Raw genomic sequence first — 10,199 nt, 5'->3', positions numbered from 1 at the left:
GCAGCATGTTCCTTCAGGAACAAAGGTTGCAGTACAGGACAGAGTAGGACAGTGTACCTGCTGACACTCAGCGTGGCCATTCTGAAAAGACAATGTTCAAACATTCACCACAATCAATTTAATGTAAAAGAGAGAGAGAGAGAGAGAGAGAGAGAGAGAGAGAGAGAATGCAAGAGGATGGAAAAGAAAAGCAAAAATCTTTTGAGTTTATACCTCACATACACACTTGGAGCAGGGATGTGGGCGGAAGACTTCATTATTGCTGTATGTTCTGCCTTCATAATTGCACTCTGTGAGACAGAGAAGAGTGTATTTCAGCACACACACACCACATGGTGAAGGACTGGAATGCGCTGCCATAGGACATATCTTAACATCTGGAATTCAGCAGTTCACTGAATCAGGCTTTAACCCAGACATACTCATCACATTTTGAAAGAAGTAGTTAATGGCTCAAATAGAGAGTGGCTTGTTTATTAATTACACTCCCACATAAATGTGTGATACATGAAATTAAGTACACACATACACACACACACACACACACACACACACACACACACACACACACATACACACAAACACACTAATAGCAAGATTAGACATTTCTGAAACACAAGCTGTACAATGAATTTGTGCATTTTTATTGTTTATCTTGCTCATTTTCTATTTAGCATTTAAAAATAAAGCTATCTAGGTCCATTAATCCATATTATTGAATTTGTGGCTCACACAAATTAGGTCTTAGCTGCGCCAGTCGCCCAGGCTTGAGAAAATGACTAGGGGTAAATAAGTATCCTCTAATGATTATAAGTCCTGGTTGAACCTATGCCTGTGTTTCTAAAAGGCTGTAACTATTGAGTGTACAATGTAGAGAAAGATGCGTTTAACTATTGATGTGATATTTTCTTTCAGAATTATTGTGAATTCTAACTTTTACTAATTCAAAGCCTAACAATTATGTTACAGTGAAAGTGTTTCCATCAAGAAAGAACCAACTATAACGGATACGTTATCTGCCATCCATGAAAATATACCACATCTTTCAGAACAAATCATCCTTAAGTAAATTACTTACACATCCTGGTTTAGAGGCCATTACAGTGTGAGAGAAACAGAGAAAAAAGATCTGGAAGGTGGGAAGAAACAGGAGAGAAACAGATAAAAAATAGCTTGTTCATTAAGAGCTGGGGGAATTTCAATTCAAAGCTCATTTCTTTGTCTCAACAGTGGGTTAATCCAATCACCCACACACACTGCACCCTAACACACACACACACACACAAACACACACGCACGCACACACACAAACACGCACAGACAGAGAGAGAGAGAGAGAGCGAGAGAGAGGGAGAGAGAGAGAGAGAGAGAGAGAGAGAGAGTTGTGTGTGCGGAGGAGTGCAACTGGAAAGACATGCAGAAACAATTAAAGAGGGGGATGAACCAAGGAGGGATCACTCAGAGGGGTGAGTTTCCAGTTTAAAATAAGCCCTTACTCACTTCCGTTCACTCCATTTCAGTTGAAAAGACATTTTCAGGAATGAAAAAAAGCTGCATCTTTGTAAAGAGCCACAGGACTTATAAAAGTGAAAGTAGTTTAAAGGTTTATCGAATTGGAAATGTTCCAAGAGGGAGGTAGAGGGACAATGCAGTCACTAAACTACTGTAATGTTTTACATGCACACAACTCAGATAGCTTCCTGCTTGTCTGCTTTTAGCTGTCCTATAAATTAATTCCATCACAAAAAAGTAGGCCTTCATTTTGTGGGGTTTTGTTTTGTTTTTTTTTATAAATAAAAAGTAAAACATCAAAGGTACATGTTTCTAAAACTGTTCATGCTATAGAAATCATCAGTGAGAAACCAACTCTGAAGCCAGGCCAAACCTTCTACATAAACTTTTTTTTGGTCAGATAGCAGACTCTGTTTTCACTAATGGAAGAACAGTCTGTAACATTAGTCTAACATTGAGTAGGTTAGTTTCATTAGCATATGGCCAGGTACAGCAAGCCTACTAAAAGACAACTGTTGCCCCAGCTGAGGAATCCTTAGTCCTTTAGCTCCTCCAATACTTGCTGCAGTGACCACTCACATGGTGCTCAAAACTGGCTGGTTCAAAAATATTCTTAGTAACAGAAGACACCAATGTTGCTTTTTCTCTCATCAAAAATGACTGAAGCACTAAAGGTTGTGACCAAAATTGCCACACCTGATAAGGCAAAAGCAGTTATCGCGACTCTTCCTGAAGGGGCCATACCCCTTCCTGAGGCGGGCTTCATGTCCCAGCGCACCATCACTTTCACCAATCTTATCACTCTTTCATGATTTGCTAAGCTCTGCCACCCACGGTGGCGCTTCGCCCCAATGCCGAGACAAGCCACTCAACTCTGCCTAGCCAGTGTTGTTGCTTGTCATTGCTCTTGTGCCTCACTACTGTTACAGGTTACAGAGCTGCACTGAGGATCATGGGTACATTCACAGTGTGGAGTTGCTGCGGTTACCTTCGGAACATACTAACATGGGCACATGCTAACATACTTAATGTGGCTCAGTCATGGTGGGAGCGAGGGAGTCCTCAGTCCTGCTCACGCACAGTAGAAGAGGACCATTGGAAGAAGTCATGTGACACCCACTCCCTCAAAAGCAAGGTTTTGGCCAGTGGTCATGGCCTGGCACACACCAACATTCTGGCATGTGGTCCCTCATGGATCTGCAAGAGGACCACTGAAGGAGACCAGACCCTAATGCACATCTCAACATAGTGCTCTGTGGTGGAGGGAAACCTAAGAAAAATATGGCCTCTAGTGGTGTGAGAAACAAATCAGAACAAAGAGCAATATCTTTACTGCTTAGTGCTAGTGCCACAGTTAAAAAAAACCAAAAACAAACACTTGATGAGAATTAGTGCATAATGTTATCAAAGGTTAATGGTTTCATGACTAGAAAGTACTAATAAAAATGAATAAAAAATGAATAAAAATGAACAATTCCCCACATACATGTGCTTGAACACACACACACACACACACACACACACACACACACACACACACACACACATACACTCTGACCTCCTTTTACAAGATTAAATGAGTATTATTGTCCAATTACAGAAATTACAGAGCAGGAACTTACAAGCTGATAGTATCATAGCTATTAAAACACCAGAAACAAAACTAAACTGTACAAGAGGGTGTGACAGAGAGATTTTGCGAGAGAAGGAGGCTCTTTTTTATCTTAAAATGATTGTTGTTTTAGGTTTTACTGTATATTGGTTTTGCTATTCATATGTCAAACAGTGTCAGATAGGAAAATGTGCTAGTTTATTCTGAGTTTGTAAGCAGCAACATGAGCAGAGGTGTTACTCACCATTTGAGGTGGTACACTGGACTCTCCCTGAGGTGCATGAGCACATGGTTTGGTGGTCAGGTGCCCAGCGAGAACCCTCCTGCTGCTCACGGCCTTCCCACATACATACAGTCTTCTGCACACACTCACATGATTCCAAACGCTGCACTCGTGCCTGAAGGTCCTCATTCTAGATATACATGCACACATACACAGAAAGGTAGAGAGGGAAAACTAATCTACTTAAGTATTTTACTTAAGTATTTTACTTAACACACACACGCCCACACGCATGCACACACACACACACACACACACACACACACACACACACACACACACACACACACACACACACACACACACACACACACACACACTTCTGCTTCTGCACCAGCATCAGTAAGGGTCCTATGTGTGTACCTGAGCTTTGAGCCTCCTCAGTATGGTGCTGACTCTGTGAACCGCATCCTCCAGGCTTCTACGCTTCTTTTTCTGCTCTTTAGGGGCCCAGTGGTACTCTGCATCCCTCTGGAACCCCATTTCACTCACATAGTCTGGCTGGACATGCGCTACACGCTCCTCTGAGTCCACAGACTTAGGAGGAGGGGGCAACACTGTTCTCGATGTAGGCTCTGTACACAGGAAATACTTACACATGCTCACTGTATGGATCCATTTTAGCACATCATGAACAGAAAGTTTTACCTGTTATGTTGTCACATTGCCACGGGCGCCTTTGGTATGCCTTAGGGATAAGCTCTGCAGTCTGCCAGCTGCCCTGGGAACACAAAGGAGCATTCCCTATCCTGTAAACCCACCATGTGCAAATAAGCCCAGTCACTTTTACCTTGACTAGATTTGGTTAAATATACTGGAGAGATCCATTACTGAAATCTTGGAAGCACTGATACAGTCAATGTGCTGCTATACATGTACTGGACTGGAGCAGGGAAAGACAGCAGGAGTAAATGCAATATATAAAGTGGGACAGGTGTGCCATTAAAAAGGAGAGGGGAAAAAAGTAGATCTGGCAAAATCATTCTAAAAGAATGTTATGTAACTGTATAAGGGGACCTAATCAAAGCAGATCTCTAAAATATCTCTAAAACAATTAGCATATTGCAACAGTAGAATCAGTAGAAAGGTTCACAGCATACATCATATACCCATTTAAACATATGGGGACCAATTTAGCATTGTTGTTGTGTTATTTAAAAAAAAAATGTAATCAGAATTTTAAAAATCCTGCTATTGCCTATCCAACAACACTTTCTTACATTACAGACTAGGAAAAAGATCTGTACAAGCAAACCCAAGCAAGCATGCATGTTCACCATAAATTACACAATATGCATTTTCAAATGAGTGTGATTGGGTGAATTCACACTCACAGTGAACCTGCTGGCCTTGTTTCCTGCAGTGCTGGAGAAGGTAATAGTTAAGTCACGAGGGAAATCCAGGCTCAGTGTCGGGCCCTCTGCAGGCAGCTCCACCAACGTTGCCTCCCTGCACTCCACAAAGAGCAGCACCCGTCTGGGTTCCAAACTCAGTGCCATCTTCACCCAGCCTCCACCCGAGAAGGGGTTGCCACCCGGCAGGGTCAGCAACTCTGTCTTCAGGCCCTTCTCCGAGCGGAATTCCAGCCGCAGCCAGCCCTCACGGGTGCTGGAAGTGAGGTGTAGCAGGGGCTCCCTGAGCCTCTTCCGTCTCCCTGCTGCGTGCAGTGAGATGAGTGTGGCCTCGGCGCCGCTGGCCTGCCGGCCCACCAGGTGCAGGCCCAGGGAGCCTTGCAAGGCACTACGCAGGTGGAGGGTGATATTCCGCGGCAAAGTCTGCTGTGACGTGTGGGAGTGAAAATGCCAGGCTGTCACCCCAGGGTCACGGCCTTCGGTCACAGTGACCCATTGAGGCGAGCGGGTGATGTTCAGAACATCCAGGATGTCAATGACTAAATGAAGAGAGCATGACAAAGTGAATGTCAACAGACAGAATGACAGGACAGAGCATACCATGATTCTGTTTTGACAAGCTATCTTGTGTTTCAAAGGTTCGTTTCTCTCTGCTTATACAGGACATGTGATCTTTTCTATGTGTGTGTTCTGTACACAGGTTGCAAAGCATGTGTCCTACAAACTGGAACTCCCCAAATCTCTACAGACTCATCCCCATTTCATCCATCCAAGATTAAGATTCATTTTTTCAAAGGCAGTTAATGAGTTTCTGACCCACCTACAAATGATTCACTGAGCACATAATGTCACATACTTCAAAAGGAATCTTTGAATGAGGGTCTACACAAAGATCAGACTGGGTAAAATGGAGTTAACATTTAGAGATGAAAGAAGAAAGATCCTGAGATTAGATCACACAAAATGCATATTACTTAGTTTACGTTACTTTTTCTCTTTGTGTATGACTGCATCCATTTGTACCGAAAATCCGAGTGAACAGTATTATGAAAACATGCTCCAGCAACATGATCTATTTTAACCGAAATTAATAAGTGATTAAATAGTGATTAAATAGTGATTAATGATGATTAGCAACGAATGAGAGGTCAAGTATTTGCAGCTAATATTAAATAATCGAAACATACTTTATTGGCTTTCATTTATCCAGTTTCCGGAAGAGCAGAATTTATTCTAAAAGGTGCTTAAGCCCTTTATGAACAACAGAAGTGCCCGTTGAGGCTCACCGATGTCATTATTGTGTTGAAGCTTCGCGTCGATCTCAGTTGGTAACGAAGAACAAACATTCCACACCAAAACCAAACTCAATTGAGCAAAGAGAATACATCCGTTCACAGGGAGCTCCATTCTGCAAAGCAATTCCCACACAACAGCGGTGACACACCACTTACTTAACCGGTAGTCTCTCCAGAAAAAGACAAACAAAGACTTGGAAAAGAAACAAACTAATCATACATAAATATTGGAAGAATGTTCGTTTTATAGGAACGCAATAATTACTCTTTCATTTCTCGTGGGAATGATGTTTTCTTTTATGACAGGAATTTACGCGCCCATGGAACAAGAAACATCTGGCGGTGGCCGTCACTTGTCTGACATCGGCGTGAAGAGTAGCATTGTTATTCCTCCAGCTGTGCAGGACTGGTTTGAACCAGTGATGGAAGTGATGCAAGGTAGTGCGGGTCAACTTCGGAGCGATGCGAGGTAACGCTCTCTGTAACGGCTGCAGAGGGGCAAGCAGGGCGCTCAGCTCTCACACACCTTTGCCTAACTTGCCCTTCAGTGGCCCAGGCGAAAACACGCGTTTTAAAACCCAGTTGTAGGGGATTCTCCGGGATCCTCCTACTGCTTATCTGAACTAAAACCAGGATTGGATTTCCGGATTGGGGGTACGCCAAAACGCAATTTTGTACACATAACGCGATTTTCAGTTTTCATTATTTAATTACTAGAAACAGCGTAACTGTCTTTGTAAACTGTTCATCATAAAACATACCGCATCATAAAAAGTGTAACAATATATGATTCGCTAAAGATACATAGTGTAGTCCTAATTATAATGAAATAAAATAGCTTTAATATTTGGATATGATATTTGTGAAGATATTGTTGTAGATGCGCAGTGTTCAGAGAACACAATGTGCCCACCTGAAGGCGAAAGATTTGGGATCTGGGAGTAGTTCTTTCAGCAATCTATATATTAAGATTTTACTGGACAATAAACATGTTTATAAATACCCCTTCACAGACAGTAGAATGAAGGAGCTCCCAGCTCTATATGATTACAGAGGTATGCAGGGCTGTAACTTCCTCTGTCCCTAAAGAGAGACATACACGAATTTTTAAAGAGGCCAATGCAGCATATGCATAAAACTAAGCACACAGAATGCCATTTACAGTCACATGCTTTGCTATCATTTTGTTGCCATATATTTGCGTTTAATATACATTTTGTACAAAACATGTACACAAGCTATAGTGACCTCATGATGAGTGAAACAGTTTCCACTCATCATGAGACCACTATAGCTTGTGTATACCCTTAGCTAAAAAGAATTACCACAGTTGATTTAGCACTGCAGCTGTAACTGAGTCCTAAATTAGCCTTAATCCATGTCCAGGAAATTGGTCCTTAATCTCCTGCTTGTGTTAATCTTTGAGTGTATTCTTTGTATAGTCAGAGTCTTAATCACTGTTAGTTCTTGTGTGCATGCTTTTGTCTCTTGTCTTGTGTTGGGGGATAATTTGTGAATTTGAAGTTCTATAGAATGTATTAAACTGTATGAAAAAATATCTAGCAGAACATCCTTCTATTTAGCTGTATCTGGTATGCTTTTAATGTTAGTTTTACAGTACCATAACTATTAATAATTTTGTCTCAAAGAAATTGTCTGTATGAGCACAATTAGCTTTTTACAAAGGTGTGACATGAACAAGAAGCCTATATGTTTTGGCTGGCCAAGATGTAGACATATAATTGGTTAGCCTGAAGGAAAATCTAATTTGTTTGGTTACCCTGTGGCATAGTAAATAACAAACCTTAATCCACAAAGAAGGAAAGGCTATAATGCGGGTGTTGTGGCTGTGATACATCCCTGCGACAGTCTGCCTGAATAAAGTGATTCTGATTCTGCCTCTCATCAAATAAATTGATGAACTGAAAAGCAGATGACTGACTAAACTACCATAATCCTCTTTTTCTGTTTAAAACCGATCATGAGTTCTCCTGAAATTTATCATGGGATGACAAACTTCAGGGGCAGAGCTGACACATACTGTTAATGTGTAGTTGCATTTAATGTCTCTGATTTGACTGAAGGATAATGGAGTAAATTATATGCCTAATAATATTTGCCTTATGAGCATGACAGTGTGTATGTGTATATGAATGCTTGCTAAGACACTTATGTGGTTTATAAATTGAGGGAATATATTTAGATTATGTAAAGCATAAATATAAGAAAGAGTATATGAGTCTATAGAGTATATGAAAGAGAGGGATACACTTAAGCAAATCTTTGTAAACAAACAAAGCTAACCTGAAAAGCCAGATGAGGGGAAAAACAAATCTAAGGAATAATGGGTTTTTGCAAAATGTGTTGCTAAAGCTGAACTTTTTTGCAATTAAACAGTTGTGGAGAATGCTTCTGCTCTGTTAGCTTCTGTCTTACAACACTGAGGCTAGTGATGCTTTGGTCCAGTGGTCTGAGCTCCTGTTTACTTCCTCTTACACCTGGGTTTGAGTCCTGGATAGGGTAGCTGCCTTTAACCTTTGTTACATAAAAAAACACAGTTTTATCCTAAACTTTACTTAATGATTATTTCAAGTATTTAACTATTTTGTTTATTTATCTGGTTTAATGATCTATTTTGTTTATTTATCTGGTTTATTTATTGGTTATAAGAGATGAACACTAAGGAGAAGTATAACACAACAACTACAATAGTCATAAATGTGTAATATGTAGATGACCCGTACCCAAAATTCCTGCCCTGCATACTCCTCTCCCTCAATCAAAGCAATCACATTTGTGCCAATGCTGTGTACACAGTCAACATTACTGAATAGGACCAGGTAAAATTGTCAAGAAAAATTGATCCAGGAATTACATATGCAGTAATACACTTTGCATTAGCACTTCTTATATACTTAAATTACTACAGTCACTATTCTGTCAGTGTAGGTTTTGTCACTTTATGTCATGTCTTGGTGTGATGTGTGTGATTTTTTTAGTTATTTCTGCCTTGTGTATTCATGCTCTGTTATTTGTTGTTTAACTTGTTTAAATTTGTTATTGTTCTCCTATCGCTTGCTTTGTTGTATGTTGTCTTGCTTAAGTTCATAATCTTTAGCAGTTTGGGTAAAAGAAAAGTGCATTAAAAAACATTATTAATAATAACATAATATTATTATTCAAATTAATATTGTAAGTTATATGGTGATTTTCTTTTTGGGCAGAGCATCACTGTGAATTTGGACCAATTTGGACCTGGACCACTTCAAACAGTGGATGGTGATGTGGGATGGAAAAACCCCCAGGTGTGGTCTAATACAGATCTCCTCTGTGTTTGTGTATGACAGGGTTTAAACCTTGAACTGCAGTTTTCTTTGAGCTCTGACTCCAGCAGCTCTGAGCAACAAGGAATATCAGCCAGGAATTGCCAAAGCCAATCAGATGCTCCAAGTCCAGCAGTCTGGAGATGTTGTCAAGGCTGTGATTGACATAGGGGTTACAGAAATGACAGCCAAGTACAAGCACACATTTGCCAAGCAGGAGATTGGTTTAGAAAGACATTCTCAGAATTAGAATCAGAACCACTTTATTTCACCAGGTATGTTACACATACAAGGACTTTGTCTTGGTGATTGTACACACGTGGTTGGTGTAGTGTAATTGGTAACAATGCTACCCATCCCATGGGGTTCAATGCCCCACCTCGGCAAATGCACCACATGATACAAATAACAGTCCTTGGGCAAGACACTACATTAACACTACATGCACCTACCTCTGTCACATGACTGAAGTTGTAAGTCGCTCTGGATAAGAGCATGTGTAAATGTATGACAGCCAACATCCTAACAAGTGTTCTATAGAAAACTGTGTTTTAAATGTAAGTGTAATATAACCCAGTTCCACAGAGTCCACTGATGAAGGGGCATCCCCATGGCAGTGGGACAGTGGCAGGACAGTGGGCATGGTAGCTACGTGTCAGATCCTGCTTGACATTGTCCTGTTTTTTCTAGTGTACTTTGACAATAAGAGGAAAGAAAAACAGAATCCTTCTCCTTGTGCTCATAAAGAAAAAACTGAACACCCCAATGTGGTAAGACAGTATTACCCACACATATGCATAGTCACCAGTGTGCAGTCTAGAC

At 40.8% G+C, this 10,199-nt stretch overlaps 1 protein-coding gene across 2 annotated transcripts in view; it reads right to left on the bottom strand.

The window, feature by feature from the left end:
• Nucleotides 1-6,630, bottom strand: part of kcp (kielin cysteine rich BMP regulator) — a 25,148-nt gene extending 18,518 nt beyond the window's left edge. For both annotated transcript variants that reach the window (XM_035525722.1, XM_026999582.2), the window contains exons 1-8: nucleotides 6,320-6,630; nucleotides 6,046-6,167; nucleotides 4,742-5,298; nucleotides 4,056-4,128; nucleotides 3,771-3,982; nucleotides 3,369-3,537; nucleotides 214-290; nucleotides 1-81 (exon numbers count right to left, since the gene is read on the bottom strand). The exon at nucleotides 1-81 is cut by the window's left edge and continues 16 nt beyond it. In XM_035525722.1, the coding sequence (XP_035381615.1) occupies nucleotides 1-81; nucleotides 214-290; nucleotides 3,369-3,537; nucleotides 3,771-3,982; nucleotides 4,056-4,128; nucleotides 4,742-5,298; nucleotides 6,046-6,167; nucleotides 6,320-6,327 (1,299 nt within the window). In that variant the 5' untranslated portion in view covers nucleotides 6,328-6,630. The remainder of the gene's footprint in view (nucleotides 82-213; nucleotides 291-3,368; nucleotides 3,538-3,770; nucleotides 3,983-4,055; nucleotides 4,129-4,741; nucleotides 5,299-6,045; nucleotides 6,168-6,319) is intronic.
• Nucleotides 6,631-10,199: the final 3,569 nt, after the last annotated feature.

The sequence above is a fragment of the Electrophorus electricus genome, chromosome 4 (assembly GCF_013358815.1).
Source record: "Electrophorus electricus isolate fEleEle1 chromosome 4, fEleEle1.pri, whole genome shotgun sequence".
Lineage (NCBI taxonomy): Eukaryota > Metazoa > Chordata > Actinopteri > Gymnotiformes > Gymnotidae > Electrophorus > Electrophorus electricus.
The sequence above is the reverse complement of the archived record's forward strand: the minus strand, read 5'-3'. Positions and strand labels throughout refer to the sequence as shown.